Source organism: Pistacia vera, unplaced genomic scaffold (genome assembly GCF_008641045.1).
Source record: "Pistacia vera cultivar Batoury unplaced genomic scaffold, PisVer_v2 Contig42, whole genome shotgun sequence".
In the NCBI taxonomy this organism is placed as follows: Eukaryota; Viridiplantae; Streptophyta; class Magnoliopsida; order Sapindales; family Anacardiaceae; genus Pistacia; species Pistacia vera.
In genome coordinates this window covers 87,222-113,540 of record NW_022196246.1, presented here as the reverse complement: position 1 = coordinate 113,540, position 26,319 = coordinate 87,222, and the positions used below count along the sequence as shown (strand labels likewise).

General features: G+C 35.4%; 1 protein-coding gene across 2 annotated transcripts; it reads left to right on the top strand.

The window, feature by feature from the left end:
* The first annotated feature begins 19,671 nt into the window (after positions 1 to 19,671).
* Positions 19,672 to 25,731, top strand: LOC116142801 (protein SMG7). Of its 2 annotated transcripts, none has more exons than XM_031428207.1 (8): positions 19,672 to 19,848; positions 20,404 to 20,460; positions 20,678 to 21,283; positions 21,431 to 21,553; positions 22,357 to 22,577; positions 22,668 to 24,624; positions 24,795 to 24,938; positions 25,089 to 25,731. In XM_031428207.1, exons 2-6 carry the CDS (start codon positions 20,404 to 20,406, stop codon positions 24,601 to 24,603), a joined length of 2,943 nt encoding a protein of 980 aa, XP_031284067.1. In that variant the 5' UTR covers positions 19,672 to 19,848; the 3' UTR covers positions 24,604 to 24,624; positions 24,795 to 24,938; positions 25,089 to 25,731. The 2 variants fall into 2 exon arrangements, with proteins under 2 accessions (XP_031284067.1, XP_031284066.1); XM_031428206.1 differs by having other exon boundaries at positions 20,352 to 20,460.
* The last annotated feature ends 588 nt before the right edge of the window (positions 25,732 to 26,319 follow it).

Here is a 26,319-nt window from a genome sequence, read left to right as displayed (position 1 = left end):
GTAACAAAATGAGATTTGAGGCAATGATACGTACGTCAAAGAAAGGCGATGATGGAGAGATGAGATATGTGACAGTGGCATGTTCTTGTTCCGGGAAGGAGAGATGTAAGTCCAGAAATACCTTGAAAAAGCAACCTGTTGCCAAAACAGATTGTAAGAGTCGGATTAGTATAGCTTTGAATGGTGAATGCAAATGAGAAATTAAATCAGTTGTACTTGAACATAACCATGATCTTACAAGTCCAACAAAAAGAAGATATTTCAAGGTTAATTGAACGATACAACCTTATGTGAAAAGGCAACTTGAAGTTAATGATATAACTGTGATTAGACCGTATAAAAATTTTCAGTCATGTTTAGTTGATGCAGGAGGTGTAGAGAATTTGACGTTTCTACAAAAAGATTGTAGGAACTACATTGAAAAAGTGAGAAGGCTACGAATTGGAGTTGGAGATGCTTAAGCAGTACTTGAGTATTTTATGAAAATGCAAAAGGAAAATTTAAATTTCTGGTACATAATTAATGTAGATGAAGAGAGTCGATTACAGAATGTGCTATGAGTTGATGCTAGATGTAGGGCTGCATATAAAGAATTCGGTGATGTTATCACCTTCAACACAACGTATCTGACGAACATGTATGATATGTCATTTGCTACTTTTGTGGGGGTTGATCATCATGGACATTTGACGTTGTTAAGTTGTGGGTTAATTTCTCATGAGGACACTGAGACATTTGTATGACTATTTCGTTCTTGGCTTGAATGCATAGATGTTACTCCTAATGGAATTATCACTGATCAAGATAAGGCTATGCAAAATGCAATTGAGATTGTTTTCCCTGGTACAAGATATAGGTGGTGTTTGTGGCATATAATGAAGAAACTGCCTGAAAAGTTAAGAAGGTATAAGGAATATGAAACTATGAAGTTTAAGTTGCAAAATATTGTGTATGATTCCTTTACGCGTGAAGAGTTTGAAGAACGGTGGAACCAATTTGTTGATGTGCACAACCTTCACGAGAATGCATGGTTATGTGGATTGTACAAAGAAAGAGTACGATGGGTGCCTGCATTTCTTAAAGATACTTTCTGGGCATGTATGTCTACTACCCAACTTAGTGAAAGTATGCATTTTTTTTTTATGGGTATGTAAATTCCAAAACTACTTTGAAACAATTTGTGGAACAATATGATAATGCATTGCGAGATAAAGTAGAAAAAGAAAGGGAGACTGATTTTAGATCTTTCAAATCTTGGATACCATGCATAACTAATTACCTTATTGAGAAACAATTTCAAACTGCATACACAACTGCAAAGTTGAAAGAGTTTCAAGAAGAGATTGTGGGGAATATTTATTGTGAATTATCTTTTTTGAATAAATGTGATTTATACGAGGAGTATCAAGTTTTGGAAGATGTTTGGTTTGGAGATAGTAGTCACTGTGTTCTGTTTGCGGTATACTTTGAAGAAAATTCGTGTGATATTCGTTGTACTTGTCATTTGTTTGAGTTCAGGGAGATTTTATGCAAACATGCCATTATGGTGTTGATTCATAAAAGGGTTTCACACGTTCCAAAAAATTACATTTTACGGCGTTGGAGGAAAAATATAAATAGATGTCATACGAAAATTGAGGTGAGTTATAATAGGTGGAGCACCAACATTGAAGGGCAACGTTTTGATAAGTTGTCTCATTTAATGCTAACAATAGTCGATATGACATCAAACAATGAGGAAGATTATAATATATTGATGGAGTTTATGATTGACATGAAGAAAAAGTTGGAGCAAAAGGAAAGTGAGGGAGGGCTTGGTACAAAAGTGAACATCTCTTCCACAACCGGTTTGAGTAGTCAAGATGGGGACAGTCCTCCGAAACAGGGGAATAGTCTAATTATTAGTCCACAGGCAGTTCGTAACAAAAGTCATCCTCCATGTAGAAGAAAACAATCGAAGATTGAAGAAAGCAATCGAAGGTTGAAGAAATTGTAAGTAGGGTTAAAAAGAAAAAATTACAAAAACAAAGAATTGGTATGAGTTATATACCTATTCTTACATGATATTTCTTTTTTGAAACATTATTTACTTATTTGAAGTTTAGAATGATATCGACTTGATTATTAATGTGTTATGCTACTTTTTTGGAAAATGATCATTAGTAGAGCGACAAAAGGAACAGTTTCTTTTATCTACTTCGGTGGCCGATGCGGAAACTCAAGTGTTGTCGAATGATGTTGTTACTACCCATGTATGTGTTATGTATGTTGTATAATTGTAATTGGCTTAAGTTTCTATAATGTGTGCTAAATTGTGGTTGTTAAACAAAGACAGATGTCCACTAGTCCGGTTTAGAATCTCGCAGGACAAAGTAATTTCTATACTAGACAAGAGTTTGTAAATGATGAACATGTCTCGTTGGAAGATGTTTGATATTGTTAACAGGTTGAAGCATATAGAATTGTATTTGGTAGAAATTATTCATGCTTTGGTTAATTTATGCCGAATGCAGTTGAGTTGTATGCTGATTCAGTTGTTTTGTTTTTATTATTTTCGTCATTGGTTATGTATGAGTAGGCTATCTGTTGTAGGGTTATGAGTTCATGATAATGACCTTAATGTAACTTACTATGAATGTTTTCAGTAAATATTATCGTCACATTGCAGACTCCAGTTGTAGATGAAATTTTGAATATGCATTTCATTTGAGATTTGAATTTTGATGTCTTTGGGTATGTCTAGTATTACATATACATATGTATTCAAAAGAGTAGTTGAGATATGTATAAATAAAAGGCAAATCTATTTATAAACAAAAGACAATCTTTATCAAGAACATCCACGGAAATCAATCTATTTATAAACAAAAGGCAAATATAATCTTCGTACGTAAAGCTTAGTATTTGAAGTACAAATAATCATAATTAACATTCATAGTGCATTCTCCAAGAATGTTGACAAGGAGGAGGCTGTTGAGAAATTCTTCATCATGGTGCAGGGGTGGAGGTTGACTAGAGGAGAAGGAGGCTATTGAGAAGTTCTTCATTATGCTGAAAATCTTTGTCATGCGTTCCCCAATGATGTCAACTGTTTCTTCTATTTTTGATGCAAACGAGTTGAAATCACTTTGCAATTGATCATGTTGTTCTTGCATTTGCCTCTCAATACGTGAAAAACGCTCCTCTTGAAACTTTTCCATCCGCTCAAATCTGCTTTCTATTTCGTCTAAAGTATGAGAAGACATATCTTCTACAGTCTTAGATGATCCAGGTTCAATACTCGTTCTTTTTCTTTTGTGCACATAGACTTGTCCTTCATTTACCCTTTCTGGAACACTGACACATTCCTGAACCATTGCATCTCCCTTCGTTTCATCCCTAATCACAAATCATTCTCTTGCCATATTCTTTTTAATCAAACCCATTTTATTCAATGTCACATACCCCAACACATTATTTACAGAAAACTTAATCTTATTTGTTGCATCATTAGGGGTGATCTCAATACCCAACTTCTCACATATTAACGTAACAAGCATCCCCCAATATATTTCTCATTTTTCTGCTTGAATCTCTCCCAACTTCTTAATCAATAACTTCGCTGAATTTACTTGCCTCCCTACTACTGTTGCTTCCATGAACATTAAATCCTTAACTGTCACATTTCCATTTGTCTCTTTCCTACCATTAAATGTGTAAGACAGATATCTGTGAAATACTCTCATAGTAGGATTCTTTAACTTTGTAGATTAACACCTATGTGGATGGTAAGTCCCTATCCAAGAAGCATCAATCCAAGCTTGTTTGGAATCCCACGTTCTAGATACGTTTTCAAAACCTTCAAAATCAAATCCTATCCAGGTTGCTAAATCTTGTGGTCTCACTACAAAGTTCTAATTCTTTAATCTAAAAAACATTGTATACGCTGGAAACTCATCAGTATCTATCTCCACAACTTCCAAACTACCAAAAAACTTATAGATCAAATGCTTATATCCATCATATCTAATACTGACCAACCGGTCCCATTTCAAATTATTAATCCAACCATTCATTTCATCTCCTTAACCTAAAGTTGTTATAAGTCATAAATCCAAACTTTTTCCAAGGCAAATATCTCTTTTCAACACCTCCTCATATTGTTTTTTATCTCGCAAGTCTCAAAATTGGATTGCAGATAACGATGTGCCTTCATAAGGAATGGTTGTATTTTTTGCTCTCACCATTTTCTGCTTTCTTCTAAAACCTGTATACATAAAAAATTCATCATCATAGTCAGTCATAACTGAATTCATCATCATTCCTTACTGTTAGTCTGTAGATAAGACAATATGAAAACTTTGAAACAAGGAACTTATTTAATCAACACCATCACATGAAAGCTTTCAGTAAGTAGAGATCCAGTTAGTAGAAAAAAGCACCACTTAAATGATCAAATTTTATCCTGCTTCAGAACCCATTAAATGGATGACATGATTATAGATATTGATCTATAAACAGATTGTCAATTAGCTTTGAAAGTATTGCCCAAAATATAAATGACAAATTCCAAATAATAAACTGCCAAATTTACATATCTCATGCCCCCACAAATTTCTATATTCTTAAGATACTGAATCTAAGGATATAGAAGTTATATATATTCCCCCCCTTGTTTATGAAAAAAATCCATAATTGATTTGTGGCTTCAACCCTTTTTGGCTATACAACATGTGATACTATTTTGGCGTATATAGTAAGTTATGCCATACATATGGCTCACTGTGTATCCAGATCTTTGTGAAACACAAAATGATAAACTAGCATGTCCCCATCCATCACTAACATTTTTTACTTAACTATGCCTCAAAATTCAACTATGATCATTTCCATACCATTTCTCTACATCATTTGTTTTACATAATCATATAATTAACAAGCTAGCAGGTATATAAGCGATTAGTCAAGTCCTAACCTTAAAAATAAATAAATAAAAAAGATACAAAACAAAACAAAAGCCTTCATGCCTTTAATTCGTTGAAGTCTATAGCATGGCAAAAAGAAACCAAACCATTCTGTTCACACAGCTAATATCAAGTTTGTAGTACTGCACCCCACCAACTCATGAAAGTTCAATTTACATGACAGAAAAAACAAAATCATCCATTATTGAATCCATGCTGCCAATAAGATTAGGATCATCTAGTCATTGACCTCAATATTAGCTTATTTTTACCCGTTATCGCGTTTAAACAAGAATAACAGCCTGTAATAACTCATTTCTATTCTTTATGTCTTATCAAAGTTGTCACAAGTTGCTCTAACAGATAAAAAAAATGCTACATATATAATTTATTTAAGTTACCAGGGAAAAAAAAACCAATCATAAGAGCCTATACAAACGGCCTTCAAAGAGAGCAGATCACACAACCAACAAAAACAAGAGGGAACTGCAGCAGACATTTCCACAAAGCACCACCAAAACAACCTAGCCCAGCCAACACAAAAACATCCCCACAAGAGGGGACTGCAGCAACCACCGGCCCCTAAAACACACTTGCAGAAATCACAAAACAGCCCACCCAAGATCTCTATTTAGTTCTGAGTTCCTTAATGGCTTGAACAAGAGCAGCAGTGGCAAGAGCCTCAATGCTCCGGTTCCTCAAACAAGTTGCTGAACAACAATCTCTAAACAACTGAAATACGTGATCACATATATCGTAATCCAAATCTAAATTGACGCCACATCAATGATCTGCATATATGCTCTTAAATTAAGCTGTTATTCCGATAGATACTGAATTGAAGTTATACTGACTGCAGTAGACACAATGTAAGCTTTTTCCAAGCCAAAAACACTCGAAAGAGAACACCTCTATTTATCAATCACACAAATCAGTTCCACCAAATTGACTGCATTTCTCTTTATCAACTCAACTACATTCAACACAAATTTCAAATCCAACACATTCTCCAACATAAAAAAAAAAAAAAAAAAAAAATTGAGAAACCAAAGTGACTAATTACCTTACAATAATAATGGCAGATGAGGATCTTCGACGAAGAAGGAGAGCGCCGCAGATGAGAACTTTGAAGAAGAAGAAGAGCGCAGATGAGGAAGACGAAGAACAAGAGCGCAAATGGGGAATGAAGATGAAGAAGAAGACCGCGACTATGTTTTAATTTTAAAAGCTTCCCCCAAATTTGTGTTTTAACCTAATATATTTTTAATTTTTCTTTTAATTTACAGTATGGACGCCCGTCCAAAACTAAAGGACAGGCATTCATAGGTTATGAACGGCTGTCCATTCCTTACGGACCCCCGTCGACACGTTAGGGACGCCCATCCACAAGTTATGGACGCCTATCCACAAGTTATGGACGGGCATCCAAAGTTTTTATTTTTATTCTTTATATTTACATTATGGACGGGCGTCCCTTATTTGCGGGCGCCAGTCCAAAATTAAGGGACGATCGTCCATAACTGATGAACGGGCGCCTCTAATTTTTTTTTAATTTTTTAAAACCATTGTTAATCGACGGGCATCCATTAACATATGAACGCCTGTCCTTTATTTAGGGATGACCGTCCATAACCTATGAACGACCGTCCATTATTTTTGTTTATATTGTTTATTCCATTTACTGATGAACGGGTGTAATGCCCACTTTGAGGTACGTCACTTATATGTGTTTAATTGCCTTTAAATGTTGTTGGTTAGCCCTTAGTTAAGTTGGTAGGGTGATATTGTAGTGTGGTTGCCCTGAATTTGGTGAACACTTGGCGAAGTTGGGAAGTCCAGACTTCATCGGGGCGAAGAATAAGATTCGCCACGGCGACGTACGCTTTTTATTTTTTCGCCAAGGCGAAGAAAAATCTTCGCTGGGGTGAAGAGTCCGCTGATTTTCTTGTGAAGTTTCTAGAGGAATTTTCCATAGGGGTAAAGTGACCATTTTACCCCTAATTAGCAGGAAAAGTGGGGAGTGAAATGTAAGAAAATTTCATGGAGAATGCATTGGAGATCGGGTTGTATTTGTAAAGAATTAAAGGGAAAGGATGGAATTTCCAAGAAAGTGTAATGACAAAATGGGAAAGAATGTTTATTTATATGAGCTACTAAGGGTTTAGTCTCATAAACCCTTCTATTCTCTACACCCCATATATCACTTCCACTCTCCATTTCTCTCAACTCTTCATCCAATTTGCTAAGAAAATTGAGGGCTTTTGGTTGGTTTTTGATAGGGAGTTAATCCTAAGCATCAAGAGGGTTTGAAAGAAAGGACAAGTCCAACAAAGATAGAGAGCTTTTGTGGAACTACTCAAGCATAAGGTAAGTAAATCCAACCTAAGCTAAGATTTAAGCGATCAAATGTGTTGATATGCATGTATATGCTATGATTTTGAGATTGATTGTTGAGAATGATATTATTAATGAGTAGATGGCTTGTGATGAGTAGATTTGAGCCATGAGAAGTGGATTTGAGATTATTGTGACCAAGTGAAGTTTGGTTGAATTTAGAGAGAATTTGAATAGAATATTTGAAGTGTGTTTTCCTAGCCAGGATGTGTGATGATTCAAGGGAGTTTTACTCCAATTGTGGATTGTTTAAAAAAGAAGGAGAATTATAATTGAAGTAAAATTTAAGTATGTATGCTTAATGTTTGATGAAATGTCTAAGAGAAGCATATGCATAAGTAGAGAAAACTTAATTTTGTGCAACATTGCATATTTGCATTACATATTTGCACTTAAGCAAGAATTATAAGCATAAGCCATCCACATGCATATATTTGCATACGTATAAGAATTAACTTAAAGAAAGAATAAAGAGAAAGAAAGAAAAGCACTAAAGAATAAAAGGAAGAAAAGTGCTAAAGAAGAGAAAAGAATAGGTTGTTGCGATGGGGAACCCGTGGGTGACAAGAAAAAGAATTCCCACATACACGCCGCCTTAAGTGAGCAGTATAAGAAGAAAAAGAATTTGTACGGCCCGTAAGAGTGTATGTGGATGAGGGCTGTACCGAGAAGAATTTCTTACATGCACGCCACCTTAATTGAGTGGCCTAAGAAGAAGAAAGAATTTGTACAGTCCGCAAGAGTGCATGTAGATGAGGACTATACTCACTCACACGGCCAGGGTTCAGAATCCATGCATCAACCGAGTCGGATCGGCAAAGAATAAGAAAGAATAAGAAAGCTTCAGCAAGAAAGAATAGAAAGAAAAGAAAAGAAAAGAAACAGAAGAAGAAATAGAAAAGAAGAGAGAAAATGCATTTCTATGCATTACTGCATGTGCATTTCATTCATGCATGTTACCATGATTTCCATCATGGTAGTGAGAATAAGAAAAAAAGAAAGAACAGAGAGAAAGAAGAAATAGAAAGAGTTAGAAAGAAAGAAAAGAATGGTGAGAACTAGAAACAGTGAAGAAAAGAGAAAGAACAAAGAGAGAATGAAGAAGAAAGAGAATAGAGTAAGGAAAGAACTCTAAGATAAGTCACGGGGATGGAAAGAGTAGAGGATTTACTGTAATGACTTCTTTCTATTAATATGCTCATACAATATACTTAATAAAAATATATGTATAATTAATAGAAAGTAGTTGGGCCCAAATTTTTCTTTACTTAATATATACATTCTTTACATTGTACAAAAAGAACATGTACAAAAACTATCATAATGGTGGACAGTGTTGCCAGTTCTCTCCGCTTGCCGACGTCCATCCGACCGCATCCTCACCTATTTCCAGCAAAAATATAGAAAACAACGGGGTGATCACAAAAATGCTTAGTAAGTAAATCCTCTACTCCGTTATCCCCGTGCATCACTCTTTAATTCTTTCCTTACTCTACTCTTTTTCTTCTCTCTTATTCTTTCTATTTTCTTCTTTCTTTCTATTTCTCACGGTACTCCTTTACTAATTCTCTCTCTCTATTATTTCTTTCTTTCTCTCTTATTCTTACAAATCATGATAGAAGTCATGATAACAATGCACATGCAGTAATGCATAGGAATGCATTCTCTTTCTTCTCTTCTATTTTTTGTTTTTATGCCTTTCTTTTCCTTCTGTTCTTATTCTTTCTTAATCTATGTCGATCGGACTCGGTTGATGCATGGATTCAGAACCCTTGGCCATGTGAGTGTATTCTCTCTCTCGGGTATAGCCCTCATCCGCATGCACTCTCACGGGCTATACCAATTCTTCTTCTCGTTCTTAGGCCGCTCACTGAAAGCGGCGTACATGCGAGGATATTTTGTTCATCACTCACGGGTTCCCCATCGCACAACCTAATATTTTCTCTTCTTTAGCACTTTTCTTTCTTCTATTCTCTAGTGCTTATTCTTTCTTTCTCTTTACTCTTAGAGTGCTTTACTCTCACAATTTATAATTCTTTCTTAAGTTATTACACATATAAAAATATATGTATATGGATGGCTCATGCTTAGAATTCTTTCTTAAATGCACTCATGAAATGCAAATATGCAATGTTGCATAAAATTAAGGTTCTCTACTCATACTCATGCTTCCCTTAGGCATTTCATCAAACAATAAGCATGCATGCATACATAAACTCTACTTTAACTATTATTCTACTTCTTTCTTAAACCATCCAAAATTGGAGTAAAACTCCCTTGAATCATCACAAATCCTGCCAAGGAAACACATTCCAAATACTCTTCTCAAACTCTTTCTAAATCCATCCAAACTTCCATTAAATTCTATCAACACAACCAACCCTTTTCATGGTGGAAAAACCAACGATGAACCATCATCAAACTCAACAACAATTCCATCTACTCATCTCAAGCATAAAGAATTCATGCAAGTTTCATATAAACAACCTCTACACATCATTCAATCACGTAAAACTTAGCTTAGGTTGGATTTACTTACTTTATGCTTGAGTAGTTTCCACTAAAACTCTCTACTCTTGTTGGGCTCAAGCTTCCTCTTAAACTCTAAGCATAAACTTAATAATGATTCTACCCTTGCACAAATTAAACTCATATCTAGAGCAAGGATTCTTACCTCTTGTTGCTTAGGACCAACTCCTTATCAATTTCTAACCAAAAGCCCTCAAAATCCTTGGAAGATTGAGTGAAAAGTTGAGAGAAAATGAAGGATGGAAGTGGCGGTGGAAGAAGAGAAATGAGGGGGTTTATAAGACTAAACCCTTAATATCTCATATTATAAGCACTCTTTCCCATTTTACCCATACACTTTCTTGGAAATTCCAACTTTGCCCTTTAATTCTTTGCAATCACAACCCCAACTCTAATGTATTCTCCATGAAATTTTCTTACATTTCACTCTCCACTTTTCTTGCTAATTAAGGGTAGAATAGTCACTTTGCCCCTATGAAAAAATTCTCTAGAACCTTCATGAAGAATTTCAGTCGACTCTTGGCTGCGGCGAAGACTGTTTCTTCACCCTGGCGAAAAATTACAGAACCTACGTCGCCGCGGCTAAGATTCTTTTTCGTCCCGGCGAAGTTTGTAACTCCAAATTTTCGCTATGTCTTCACCAAATTCAGGGCAACCACTCAACCAAACCAACACATCACTTCAATTAAGGGCCAATCAAACAATATTAACAACATACAAAGCTTAACTAAGGGCAAACAATCAACATTAAGAGAAAAATGAACAAACATGAGCTACGTACCTCAAGTGGGTATTACATTTACTTATTGAGCATTTTGTGCTCACCTCGTTGTTTTTCCATGTTTTGCAGGAAATAGGTGAGAAGCGGTTGGATGGACGTTGAGAAGTGGAGAGAAATGGCATTACTGTCCACTGTTATCAAAGCTCTTGTATATGTTATTTTGCTATGTACAAAATAATATTTTATAAGTAAAGAATTATATGTTAAGTAAGAAAAAAAAATTTGAACCCATCTACTTTTTATATTTTACATATGTATGTTTTTCATAGTATATTTTCTAAGCATACTAGTAGAAAAGAAGTTATTACAACAGGGGTCTTTTAAATGGGGACGTCTGTCCATAGTAAATGGACTCCCGTCCATATAAGTGAACGACCGTCCATAGTTGATGAACGACCGTTTACTAGAAAACAAATTTTGAACGTGAAACGTGTCTGGTGTGAGTCATGGGACACGTAAGTCGGTGTAGAATCTCGATGTTCGTAGCATTATTGTTCAGATTAAAACGGTTACATAAGGGTATGTGAAGTTAATCCAAATTTGATAGTTGGAAGTTTTTATATAAAAAAAAAACCGAAAAACCTTATAATAAATCAATTAAAAAGCACCTACTGACCAACATCTTGATTATGAACTTTTGACCGTGTAGATGATGAGAAGTCAAACATTTGGAACGGTCATGATCTTCAATGACTCCTTCAACGGAACCCACGAGGTAAGCAAAGTTGAGTAGACTCTACGATATTATCTAGGGTCAAAAGACAACAATTCCTCTTGTATTGAATAATAAAAACTTGCAATTTCTAAAATAATAAAAATTTCCCTTCTTGTATAAATTTTAATTATTCATAATAATAAGAGATTTCTGCTATTTTAAAATTTTAATTATTATATTTATTAAAGATAGAGATTTCCGTTATTTTAGAACTTAATTATTATTTTTAATTCAAATCTCCCGTCAATGTTACATTTTTATTTGATGAGCAATTAATACATATAATTTCATTTTATTTTTCCTAATGCTTGTTTTAAGAAACAAGTTTCTATATTAAAAGAAAGAGAACACCTCTATTTATCAATCACACAACATTCCCACCAAATTGACTGATTTCTCTTTATCAACTCAACTCATTCAACACAAATTTCAAATCCAACACATTCTCCAACATAAAAAAAAAAAAAAAAAAATTGAGAAACCAAAGTGACTAATTACCTTACAAAATAATGCAGATGAGGATCTTCGACGAGAAGGAGACGCCGCGATGAAACTTTGAAGAAGAGAAAGCGCAGATGAGGAAGACAAGAACAAGAGCGCAAATGGGGAATGAAGATGAGAGAAGACCGCACTGTTTTTAATTTAAAACTTCCCCAAATTTGTGTTTAACCTAATATATTTTTAATTTTTCTTTTAATTTACAGTATGGACCCCTCCAAACTAAAGGACGGCTCATAGGTTATGAACGGCTGTCCATTCCTTACGGACCCCCGTCGACACTTTAGGGACGCCCCCCATATGGACCCTATCCACAGTTAGGGACGGGCATCCAAAGTTTTTTTTTTATTCTTTTATATTTACTTATGGACGGGCGTCCCTTATTTGCGGGCGTCCAGCCAAAATTAAGGGACGATCGTCCATAACTGATGAACGGGCGCCTCATATTTTTTTTAATTTTTTAAAACCATTGTTAATCGACGGGCATCCATTAACAATGACGCCTGTCCTTTATTTAGGGATGACCGTCCATAACCTATGAACGCCCGTCCATTATTTTTGTTTATATTGTTTATTCCATTTACGATGAACGGTGTAATGCCCACTTTGAGGTACGTCACTATATGTGTTTAATTGCCTTTAAATGTTTTTGGTTAGCCCTTAGTTAAGTTGGTAGGGGTGTATTGTAGTGTGGTTGCCCTGAATTTGGTGAACACTTGGCGAAGTTGGGAAGTCCAGACTTCATCGGGGCGAAGAATAAATTCGCCACGGCGACGTACGCTTTTATTTTTTTCGCCAAGGCGAGAAAAATCTTCGCTGGGGTGAGAGTCCCTGATTTTCTTGTGAAGTTTCTAGAGGAATTTCCATAGGGGTAAGTGACCATTTTACCCTAATTAGCAGGAAAGTGGGGAGTGAAATGTAAGAATTTCATGGAGAATGCATTGGAATCGGGTTTTTTGTAAAGAATTAAAGGGAAAGGATGGAATTTCCAAAAGTGTAATGAAAATGGAAAGAATGTTTATTTATATAGCTACTAAGGGTTTATTCTCATAACCCTTCTATTCTCTACACCCCATATATCACTTCCACTCTCCATTTCTCTCAACTCTTCATCCAATTTGCTAGAAAATTGAGGGCTTTTGGTTGGTTTTTGATAGGGTTAATCCTAAGCATCAAGAGGTTTGAAAGAAGGACAAGTCCCAAAGAAAGAGCTTTTGTGGAACTACTCAAGCATAAGGTAAGTAAATCCAACCTAACTAAATTTAAGCATCAAATGTGTTGATATGCATGTATATGCTATGATTTTAGATTGATTGTTGGATGAGATTATTAATGAGTAGATGGCTTGTGATGAGTAGATTTGAGCCATGAGAAGTGGATTGAGATTATTGTGACCAAGTGAAGTTTGGTTGAATTTAGAGAGAATTTGAATAGAATATTTGAAGTGTGTTTTCCTAGCCAGGATGTGTGATGATTCAAGGGAGTTTTCTCCAATTGTGGATTGTTTAAAAAAAGGAGAATTATAATTGAAGTAAAATTTAAGTATGTATGCTTAATGTTGATGAAATGTCTAAGAGAAGCATATGCATAAGTAGAGAAACTTAATTTTGTGCAACATTGCATATTTGCATTACATATTTGCACTTAAGCAAGAATTATAAGCATAAGCCATCCACATGCATATATTTGCATACGTATAAGAATTAACTTAAAGAAAGAATAAAGAGAAAGAAAGAAAAGCACTAAAGAATAAAGGAAGAAAAGTGCTAAGAAGAGAAAAGATAGGTTGTTGCGATGGGGAACCCGTGGGTGACAGAAAAGAATTCCCACATACACGCCGCCTTAAGTGAGCAGTATAAGAAGAAAAGAATTTGTACGGCCCGTAAGAGTGTATGTGGATGAGGGCTGTACCGAGAAGAATTTCTTACTGCACGCCCCTTAATTGAGTGGCCTAAGAAGAAGAAGAATTTGTACAGTCCGCAAGAGTGCATGTGATGAGGACTATACTCACTCACACCAGGTTCAGAATCCATGCATCAACCGAGTCGGATCGGCAAAGAATAAGAAAGAATAAGAAAGCTTCGCAAGAAAGAATAGAAAAAGAAAAGAAAAGAAACAGAAGAAAAGAAAAGAAAGAGAAATGCATTTCTATGCATTACTGCATGTGCATTTCATTCTGCATGTTACCATGATTTCCATCATGGTAGTGAGAATAGAAAAAAAGAAGAACAGAGGAAAGAAGAAATAGAAGAGTTGAAGAAAAGAAAGAATGGTAGAACTAGAAACGTGAAGAAGAGAAAGAACAGAGAGAATGAAGAAGAAGAGAATGAGTAAGGAGAACTCTAAGATAAGCCACGGGGATGGAAAGAGTAGAGGATTTACTGTAAGACTTCTTTCTATTATATTCTCATACAATATACTTAATAAAATATATGTTAATTAATAGAAATAGTTTGCCCAAATTTTTTTTACTTAATATATACATTCTTTACATTGTACAAAGAACATGTACAAAAACTATCTAATGGGACAGTGTGCCAGTTCTCTCCGCTTGCCGACGTCCATCCGACCGCATCCTCACCTATTTCCAGCAAAAATATAGAAAACAACGGGGTGACACAAATGCTTAGTAAGTAAATCCTCTACTCCGTTATCCCCGTGCATCACTCTTTAATTCTTTCCTTACTCTCCTCTTTTTCTCTTCTCTTATTCTTTCTATTTTCTTCTTTCTTTCTATTTCTCACGGTACTACTCTTACTAATTCTCTCTCTATTATTCTTTCTTTCTCTCTTATTCTTACAAATCATGATAGAGTCATGAAACAATGCACATGCAGTAATGCTAGGAATGCATTCCTTTCTTCTCTTCTATTTTTGTTTTTATGCCTTCTTTTTCTTCTGTTCTTATTCTTTCTTAATCATGTCGATCGGACTCGGTTGATGCATGGATTCAGAACCCTTGGCCATGTGAGTGTATTCTCTCTCTGGGTATAGCCCTCATCCGCATGCACTCTCACGGGCTATACCAATTCTTCTTCTCGTCTTTTGTATGCTTTCATCCCTAATCACAAACCATTCTCCTGCCGTATTCTTTTTAATCAAACCCATTTTATTCAATGTCACATCTCTCAACACATTATTTGCAGAAAACTTAATCTTATTTGCTGCATCATTAGGGGTGATCTCAATATCCAACTTCTCACATATTAACGTAACAAGCATCCCCCAATATATTTCTCATTTTTCTACTTGAATCTCTCCCAATTTCTTAATCAATAACTTCGCTGAATTTACTTGCCTCCCTGCTACTGCTGCTTCCATGAACATTAAATCCTTAACCGTTACATTTCCATTTGTCTCTTTCCTACCATTAAATGTGTAAGTCAGATATATGTGAAATACTCTTATAGCAGGATTCTTTAACTTTGTAGATTTACACCTATGTGGATGGTAAGTCCCTATCCCAGAAACATCAATCCAAGCTTGTTTGGAATCCCATGTTCTAGATACGTTTTCCAAACCTTCAAAATCAAATCCTATCTAGGTTGCTAAATCTTGTGGTCTCACTACAAAGTTCTGATTCTTTAATCTAAAAAACATTGTACATGTCGGAAATTCATTAGTATCTATCTCCACAACTTCAAACTAGCAAAAAACTCATAGATCAAATGCTTATATCCATCATATCTAATACTAACCAACCAGTCACATTTCAAATTATTAATCCAACCATTCATTTCATCACCTAAACCTAAACTTGTTATAAGTCCTAAATCCAAACTTCTTCCAAGGCAAATATCTCTTTTCGACACCTCCTCGTATTGTTTTTTATGTCGCAAGTCTCGAAATTGGATTGTAGATGACAATGTGCCTTCATGAGGAATGGTTGTATTTTTTGCTTTCGCCATTTTCTGATTTCTTCTAAAACCTGTATACATTAAAAAAATCATCATCATAATCAATCATAACTGAATTCATCATCATTCCTTACTGTTAGTCTGTAGATAAGACAATGTAAAAACTTTGAAACAAGGAACTTATTTAATCAACAGCATCACATGAAAGATTTCAGTAAGTAGAGATCCAGTTAGTAGAAAAAAGCATCACTTAAATGATCAAATTTTATCCCGTTTCAGAACCCATTAAATGGATGACATGATTACAGATATTGATCTATAAACAGATTGTCAATTAGGTTTGAAAGTATTGCCCAAAATATAAATGACAAATTCCAAATAATAAACTGCCAAATTTACACATCTCATGCCCCCACAAATTTCTATATTCTTAAGATACTAAATCCAAGTATATAGAAGTTATACATATTCTCACCCTTGCTTATGAAAAAATCCATAATTGATTTGTGGCTTCAACTCTTTTTGGCTATACAACATGTTATACTATTCTGGTGTATATAGTAAGTTATGCCATACATGTGGCTCACTGTGTATCCAGATCTTTGTGAAACACAAAATGATAAACTAGCATGTCCCCATCCATCACTAACATTTTTTACTTAACTATGCCTCAAAATTCAATTATGATCATTTCCATACCATTTCTCTACATCATTTGTTTTACATAATCATATAATTAACAAGCTAGTAGGTATATAGGCGATTAGTGAAGTCCTAACCTTAAAAACAAATAAATAAAAAAGATACAAAACAAAACAAAAGCCTTCATGCCTCTAATTCGTTGAAGTCTATATCATGGAAAAAAGAAACCAAACCATTTTGTTCTCACAGCTGATATCAAGTTTGTAGTACTGCACCCAACCAACTCATGCAAGTTCAATTTACATGACAGAAAAAACAAAATCATCCATTATTGAATCCATGCTATCAATAAGATTAGGATCATCTAGTCATTGACCTCAGTATTAGCTTAGTTTTACCCATTATCGCGTTTAAACAAGAATACGAGCCTGTAATAGCTCATTTCTATTCTTTATGTCTTATCAAAGTTGTCACAAGTTGCTCTAACAGATAAAAAAAATGCTGCATATATAATTTATTTAAGTTACTAGGAAAAAAAAACCCAGTCATAAGAGCGTATACAAACTGCCTTCAAAGAGAGCAGATCACACAACCAACAAAAACAAGAGGGAACTGTAGCAGACATTTCCACAAAGCACCACCAAAACAGCCTAGCCTAGCCAACACAAAAACATCCCCACAAGAGGGGACTGCAGCAACCACCAGCCCCTAAAACACACTTGCAGAAATCACAAAATAGCCCACCGAAGATCCCTATTTAGTTTTGGGTTCTGGGTTCCCTAATGGCCTGAATAAGAGCAGCAGTGGCAAGAGCCTCAACGCTTCGGTTCCTCAAACAAGTTGCTGAACAACAATCTTTAAACAACTGAAATGCGTGATCACATATATCATAATCCAAATCTAAAATTGACGCCACGTCAATGATCTGCATATATGCTCTTAAATTAAGCTGTTATTATGATAGGTACTAAATTGAAGTTATACTAACTGTAGTAAACACAATGTAAGCTTTTTCTAAGCCAAAAACACTCAAAAGAGAACACTTTTATTTATCAATCACACAAACCAATCCCACCAAATTGACTGGATTTCTCTTTATCAACTCAACTCCATTCAACACAAATTTCAAATCCAACACATTCATCCAACTTAAAAAAAAAAAAAAAAAAAAAAAATTGAGAAACCAAAGTGACTAATTACCTTACAATAATAATGGCAGATGAGGAACTTAAAGAATCACCATGGTAGATGAGGATCTTCGACGAAGAAAAAGAGCGCGACAGATGAGAACTTCGAAGATGAAGAAGAGCGCAGATGAGGAAGACAAAGAACAAGAGCGTAGATGGGGAATGAAGACGGAGAAGAAGACCGCAACTGTGTTTTAATTATAAAAACTTCCCCCAAATTTGTGTTTTAACCTAATATATTTTTAATTTTTCTTTTAATTTACAGTACGGACGCCCATCCAAAACTAAAGGACGGTCATTCATAGGTTATGAACGGCAGTCCATTCCTTATGGACGGGCGTCCATTCCTTACGAACGCCCGTCTACACATTAGGGACGCCCGTCCACAAGTTCTGGAAGGACGTCCAAAGTTTTTGTTTTTATTTTTTATATTTACATTATGGACGGGCGTCCCTTATTTGTGGGCGTCCGTCCAAAATTAAGGGACGGCCGTCCATAACTGATGAACGGGCGTCCCTAAATTTTTCTTAATTTTTTAAAAACATTGATAATGGACGAGCGTCCATTAACATACGAACGCCCGTCCATTAGTTTTGTTTATAAAAATTTTATTATTTAAATAAAGTACGAGCATCCATCCTTTATTTAGGGATGACCGTCCATAACCTATGAATGACCGTCCACAACCTATGAATGGCCGTCCATAACCTATGAACGACCGTCCATTATTTTTGTTTATATTGTTTATTCCATTTACTGATGAACGAGCGTCTTTTAAATGGGGACGCTCGTCCATAGTTGATGAACGACCGTTCACTAGAAAAAAATTTTAAATGTGAAACGTGTCTGGTGTAAGTCACAGGACATGTAAGTCGGTGTAAGATTTTGGTGTAGAATCCCGGTATCCGTAGCATTATTGTTCAGATTAAAACGGTTACATAAGGGTATGTGAAGTTAATCCAAATTTGATGGTTGGAAGTTTTTATATAAAAAAAACCCAAAAACCTTATAATAAATCAATTAAAAAGCACCAACTGACCAGCATCTTGATTATAAACTTTTGACCGTCTAGATGATGAGAAGTCAAACATTTGGAACGGTCATGATCTTCAATGACTCCTTCAACGGAACCCACGAGGTAAGCAAAGTTGAGTAGACTCTACGATATTATCTAGGGTCAAAAGACAACAATTCCTCTTGTATTGAATAATAAAAACTTGCAATTTCTAAAATAATAAAAATTTCCCTTCTTGTATAAATTTTAATTATTCATAATAATAAGAGATTTCTGCTATTTTAAAATTTTAATTATTATATTTATTAAAGATAGAGATTTCCGTTATTTTAGAACTTAATTATTATTTTTAATTCAAATCTCCCGTCAATGTTACATTTTTATTTGATGAGCAATTAATACATATAATTTCATTTTATTTTTCCTAATGCTTGTTTTAAGAAACAAGTTTCTATATTAAAAAAAAAAAAAATCAATGAAAGCTTATATTAATGGTTGATTATTATCTTAGTGGTTAAATTGTAAAAAAAGAAATTTGTAGCCTCCAACTTAAATTTTACCTTTTTAATAGCAACAAAATTAGGTAAAAATAGAAAAATTCCACATATTTCTTAACATAAAAATAAATTTATTTATCATATAAAAAATATGATCTAATATTTAATTTTGATGCGATTATATTATTTATATAAACAATTTATTTGTAAAAAATAATTCAAACCCACCACCTACATATTATATGTCACACATTTTCCAACTACCAAAATTATAAAATTTGGAATAAAGCTTATATATATATATATATGGAATAAAGCTTATATATATATGAAAAAATTCAATAGAAAATTTTAATAAATGTTAGTTTTTTGAAATATTTTTTATATAGTCTTATAAATTAACAATTAGAAATTTAAAGAAGACAACAAAATATTTTTGTAATATTTAAAAATACGAAAAATTCTCTAAAAAAGAAACTAAAAATAGTTATTTTAAATTAAAAAAGAAATATACTTACCCAAAAAAAAAAATTAAAAAAGAAAAGACAGAACGTTGCCGTTTCGACAAATCGCCGCCTGAAAGAAATCCACGGAAAAGGGGAGGAAAACACATTGAAACTCCAAAAACCTCATCCCCAATTGGCGAAACCTAATTTTACCAAATACCAAAACCACAACTCTCTCTCTCTCTCTCCAAAACCAAACAAACCCTAACAATCTCCTTTCATCTGCTCCGATTCTCCTCCCGACGATGCTCTGATTCCACATCTTCCTAGATCTGATTCGACTCGGTCCGTTCCTCTCTTTTCTAATTATTTTTTTTAATCTTCTTTTTTTTCTTTTCTTGTTTTTGTATTTGTTCGAGATTTCTGTAATTTATTGATCTGATTTTATTATTTCGTGTGTTTTCGTTTATGGTTGCTATCGCGGATCGGATTTTATTTTGCTGTTGACTTTTTTCTTTGATTTTTGATTTTTTTAGTTTGTTTGTTCGGTTTCGTAGAAAATTAGGTTTTCTTTTCGGTCTTTGGAAGTTGACGTAAGGCGGTAATCGGAATAACCGACCATTATTGGCTGTTTTTATTTAGGTTTTCTTGAAGCGCGAAATGATGAAAGATTGATTTTTATTTTGATTTGATTTTATGAATTGGGAAATTTAATGGAGCTTTTATTCTTAGGAATTTTTGTCGTGTGTATTTGTTTTTTAATATTTTAGGTTTTCTTGTTTTCGTTCGTAGAAACTGGAAGTTGTTTAGGAGTTACGCTGATGTTGATGTATGTTGATGCTCTGCAGATTTAATGTAATTTGAAGTTGGTCGAATATTTGATGGATGATGATTGTGCAGATGGATAAAATGTCTGCTCCTTCATCAAGGGAGCGTGTGCAGCGTCTCTATGAAAAGGTATATTTTGTTTAATTCTCTTATTCCTCGTCAATTTCTAACTATGATTGTTTTTTAAATGATTTTAAATCATAATGACATTAGTAATGTCATTGGATGTTGTTAAAACGTATGCTTTGGATGCTCCCCTATCTTCATTCTCCCTCTCTATCTGTATCTGTAGAACATCTTTCTATGAATTTATGGTCTGCAACTTTTGATTTTTGTTTGTATGCAGAACATTGAGTTGGAAAATAAGCGGCGGAAGTCAGCCCAGGCACGTGTCCCATCAGATCCCAATGCCTGGCAACAGATGCGTGAGAATTATGAAACAATAATTCTTGAGGACTATGCTTTTTCTGAGCAGCACAATATTGAATTTGCCTTGTGGCAGTTACATTACAAACGGATTGAGGAACTGAGAGGACATTATAGTGCTGCTATAACTGCCACTAACTCAAACACATCTCAGGGTGTGAAAGTACCTGCACGACCTGATCGGGTTACAAAGATTAGACTGCAGTTCAAAACCTTTCTTTCAGAAGCAACTGGATTTTATCATGAACTTATATTGAAGATCAGAGCAAAGTATGGGCTTCCTTTGGGGTATTTTTCTGAGGATTCTGAGAATCGAATTACCATGGACAAAGATGGGAAGAAACTTGCTGAGGTGAAGAAAGGTTTGGTATCTTGTCACCGTTGTCTGATATACTTGGGTGACCTTGCAAGATACAAAGGATTATATGGGGAGGGTGATTCCAAATCTCGTGAATATGCAGCAGCTTCGAGTTACTATTTGCAATCTGCATCTCTTGTGCCCTCAAGTGGGAACCCCCATCATCAGGTTTGGCTTTCTTTTTCAATATGATTATCTTTTTTTTCTCTATGATAAGGAAATTTAAGTTCTATTGACATAAGTTTTCTTGTATGATTTCGAATTATCTTATTTGTCCGCTGGTTCTTTTACTGTGATATACTTGTGTTTTTACAGCTGGCTATATTGGCTTCTTATTCGGGCGATGAATTGGCTGTTGTTTATCGTTATTTTCGGAGTTTGGCTGTTGATACCCCCTGTACAACTGCAAGGGATAACTTGATTGTATTGTTTGAGAAGGTATTTTCTTCATTAGCTAGACAATGTGCTGTACAGATGATGTGTCTGCTTGTTCACTGATTGTTTATATCTCTGTGGATAAAAATATGCATATGATTTGGCTTTTTTGGAGGAAGTGTAAAAAAAAATTTTACAGAGTGTTTTGTGTGTTCAGTCACATGTGTCATTGTCCCTTTATCTTGATTGTATTTGGAGCAGTGAAAGTGGTGTAGATTATCACCTGTTTTATCTTTTATGTCATCTATTATGTCTTCCCATCATGACCTTTGAATTGTGGACACTGATAGGCATTGTTGTTTCATTGATAATTATTTGATTGATAAAGCGTGTTTTGATGTGTCTTGATCTCCGATAATTCTTTGCAAGATTTCCTATCCTAGCGTATATGGGGAGGGGAAGTTGCATGGTGTTTGACAAACGTTAATCCTCTTTTTAAGTTCATGATATTCATACTATTTGGACAAGAAAGTTTTGAGCATTAACTATATCTGAGATGGTATTCTTACATGATAGAAGATTGCTATGGTATCTGATACCTTTGTCCTTGCATTGAATAAATGAGCAGAAGCATGATAAATATGTAGTGGGCTAGCATATATCAGGTTTCATTGTTGGAATTTCAATGGCATGATTCTGTGGATATCCTAGTATTGAGTACATTGTGTACTATGAAACTTCATGTGCATGGTTAGTCTAGTTGTTTTGTGCAAATGTCTTGAGTTTTATTTTAATATTCATGAAGTAATCTTCATTTTATTATTATATTATATTATTACTTATTTGGTCCCTTATTTTTGTGGCAGAACCGTCAGATTTACTCTCAGATGTCTGGGGATGTTAAATTGTCTACTGCCAAGGAGCATCAACGCAAAGGAAGAGGGAAAGGTGAAGCAAAACTTGCATCTAAAGAAACTGACATGGAGGCCAGTTCTGTGAAGGAAAGTGTGCCTAGTGTACAGGAGAAGCTCAAATCATTTTGCACCCGCTTTGTGCGTTTAAATGGCATTCTTTTCACACGTACAAGGTATTTATACTTTGGAAATCTATTTTTGGTTATATTATATACAGTATACACCATTTTTGAGACTGTCCTTACTATTACTTTTATTGCTAGTCTGGAGACATTTGCAGAAGTTCTTGCTTTTGTTAGCAGTGGATTATGTGAGCTTCTTTCATCTGGACCAGAGGAAAAGCTGAGCTTTGGATCAGATGCAGCTGAGAATGCTGTTTTTATTGTTAGACTCATCTCCATCCTTATATTCACAGTTCATAATTTGAAGAAGGAAGCTGAAAATCAGAGTTATGCAGAAATTGTACAGCGTGCCGCGCTGCTTCAGAATGCTTTCACTGCTGTGTTTGAGTTAATGGGGCATGTAATAGAGAGATGTATTCAGCTGAGGGATCCATCTTCAAGTTGTTTGTTACCTGGTGTTCTTGTTTTTGTTGAGTGGTTGGCTTGCTGTCCAGAGATTGCTGCCGGCAGTGATGATGATGAGAGGCAGGCAGCTGTCCGAAAACATTTTTGGAATCAGTGCATATCCTTCCTGAATAAGATTCTGTCACTTGGGCCAATGTCCATGGATGATGATGAGGACATGACTTGTTTTTTCAACATGAGCAGATATGATGAAGGGGAAACTGAAAACCGACTGGCATTGTGGGAGGATTTTGAGTTGAGAGGATTCTTGCCTCTTCTTCCTGCGCAGACTATCTTGGATTTTTCAAGGAAACATTCCTTTGGAGGTGATGGCAATAAGGAAAGGAAAGCCCGCCTGAAAAGGATTCTAGCTGCTGGGAAGGCTTTGGCAAATGTAGTTACTGTTGACCAAAAAACAATCTGTTTTGATTCAAGAGTGAAGAAATTTGTTGTCGGTGTTGAGCCTTCAGATGATGTAACATTCAGCTCCTACCCAGACATGTCCAAATCAAATGATATGCTGCAAGAAAATCAAACTGAGAAAAAGATGAATTTGGGTGTTGTGCATCCGAACCCACAGGTTTACGTGGATGGGGAAGAGGAGGATGAAGTGATTGTTTTTAAGCCAGTAGTGACAGAGAAGAGAGCTGATGTGATTGGCTCAAACTGGATGTCCTTTGATGGCTTGAAGCCTGGTCATAGTGCATCTGCAGGTAATCTGCAATTGTATGGAGGACCTGTTTCAGCTCCTATAGATAACATTCGCCAGCCAGCTACTTTTGATAATAGTTCTCAAATACCTGTATCTGTTGCTAGTATTCTACCTCAGCAGCTCCAGCCATTTCAATTGCATGCTTCAAACCGGTTAATGGAAGAAGAAGCTTCTCTTGCTAATAGCTTTAAAGGTTTGAGGGTCTCAGAAAATGGGCATGTTGTGAAACATGATTTGCAAGAAAATATAGGCGTTTCACTTCCAGCCGTTGGGCTGGTTCCAATCCAACAGTCTGTTAATGCTGGTACTAGTAGTTTGTTCTACAGTCATTTGAAAGGGCCAGAAGTTATGATACCACCCAAGATTGATGCTGTTGCATCTTCTGGAATTACTTTTGACAGTTTGGCTGTAAAAGCTTCATCAGCTTTGCCAGCAGGCCAGAGGAAAAATCCAGTTAGCCGCCCTGTTCGGCATCTTGGACCTCCACCTGGCTTCAGCTCTGTTCCTTCCAAACAAGTGACAGCACCGATTTCGGGTTCAGACTTGACTGGCGAGAATGCACTGATGGATGATTACAGCTGGTTGGATGGATATCAGTTGCCATCGTCAACGAGAGGCCTTGGTAGTTCCATCAATTATCCATCTCATTCAAACCCTCAGTATATTGGTAACAGCAATGGTGTGACTGGGACAGTCAGCTTTCCCTTTCCTGGAAAACAAGCTCCAGCGATGCAGTTCCAGGTTGAAAAACAGATAGGCTGGCAGGATTTCCAAACTCTTGATCATCTAAAATTACAGCATGAACAGCAGCTGCAGCTGCAGCAACAGCAACAGCAACTCGGTAATGGAAACCAGCAGTTTGCTCCTCTGCCTGAGCAATATCAAGGACAGTCTATCTGGGCCGGTCGTTATTTCGTGTGATATCAGTTGAAAGCATAGCTGGTAAGATGTCTGCTAATAGTGATCTGACACTGCATTACTTTTTTTTTTTTTTTTTAAATTATTTTGAATTATTTTACACCCTACTTGATTTCATAGTTGATAAATTTAACTTTTGACTTCTAGAAGTTTCTCTAATCTAATATATGTATATAATTTTTTTGTTCTTGAAGTTATTGAGAATGATTCTGGTGGATGTACCTGCACTCTTTTGCTACCATGTTCAAACTCCAACTGTGAAGCCTTGTCAGTGTTGAGTTTTATTTTGTTGGAGCATTGGTGGCCTTGGCTTTTTGCAGGCACTTGCTACTACAGAAGTGAGTATCGTAAATTTAATAATTTATTAACGAGTAAATGTGTTTATCAGTGTGCATTGATGCATGCATATGCATTGGAGACTTTTATATTCATATGCTGTTTCTAGCTTCATATTCACATATGTTTTGTTGGTTTTCTTTTTAATACAGATTTCACTGAGCTCTTGTGGCTGGGGAAGAGAAATATTGAAACATCTTATGGTGAGAAGTTTGTAAGAAGTAATGCCTTATCGGGTTACGTGGGATGGAGAATAGAATTGTGTTAAATATGATCATTATTGGTTTTGAAGCTTGTCTCAAGGAGTGGTTAAAATAAAAGATGGGTGTACTCACTATGCTTCTTAACTGTTGTAATGGTCAAAGATGTTGAAGTTGTGGCTACCATCTTCGGTTGGCAGGCAACTGATAATATAATAATGCGTTCAACCAGTTGTATGCAAGATTATAGCATCAGGGGTCATCTACTGATTCCCAGGTATGCTTGGTTGGGTATCTGAAGTTGGCTGGTTTGGTGGGTTTATAATTCAAGAAGAGCAGAAGGTATAATGTGTACAAGTGTCTGTTGCCTCCGGATAAGAAAAAAACCAAAAAAAAAAAAGAACTCATGTTATTTTAGTTACTCTTTATTAGCATCGTCATCTGTCTTGTTATTGAGGTCGAAGGTTGAGTAGACGCGGTTGCCTTCTTCATCATCTTAAATAAGCTTGTGAAATAACACTCCCTCCAGTGTCAATGGTGAAACTATGTTTGATGTCTGAGTTCATGTTTTATATGATTGGGTTATATTTGTGTATTATTGTTTGGTCAAATTTGTTTGATGAAATTGGACTTCTTGTGTCTATTTTACTTTAGCAATAATGCTAGGGACACCGGGATTCTTACATCGAAATCTTGTACTAGTATACGTGTTCTGTGACTCACACCACACGTTTCACGGTATTAAATGTTTTTCTAGTGAAGGGCCGTTCATCAAATATGGATGGCCGTTTACTTATATGGATTTCAGACAGGAGTCCATTTACCATGGACGGGCGTTCCCATTTGAATGACGCTCGTCTATCAGTAAATGGAATAAAAAATATAAACAAAACTTAGGGACGATCGTTCATAGGTTATGGATGGTCGTTCATAAATATTAGACGGGCGTTTAACAATCGTTTTTAAAAATTAAAAAATATTTAGGGACGGTCGTTCATAATTTATGGAAGGTTGTCCCTTAATTTTGAACAGGTGTTCACAAATAAGGGACGCCTGTCCATAATGAAAATATAAAAATTAAAAAAAAAAACCTTTGGACGCCCATTCATAAATTGTGGATGGGTGTCCTTTACGTTTCGATGGGCGTCTCGCGCTGGTTTATTTTGCAGCAAAGAAATTTCAA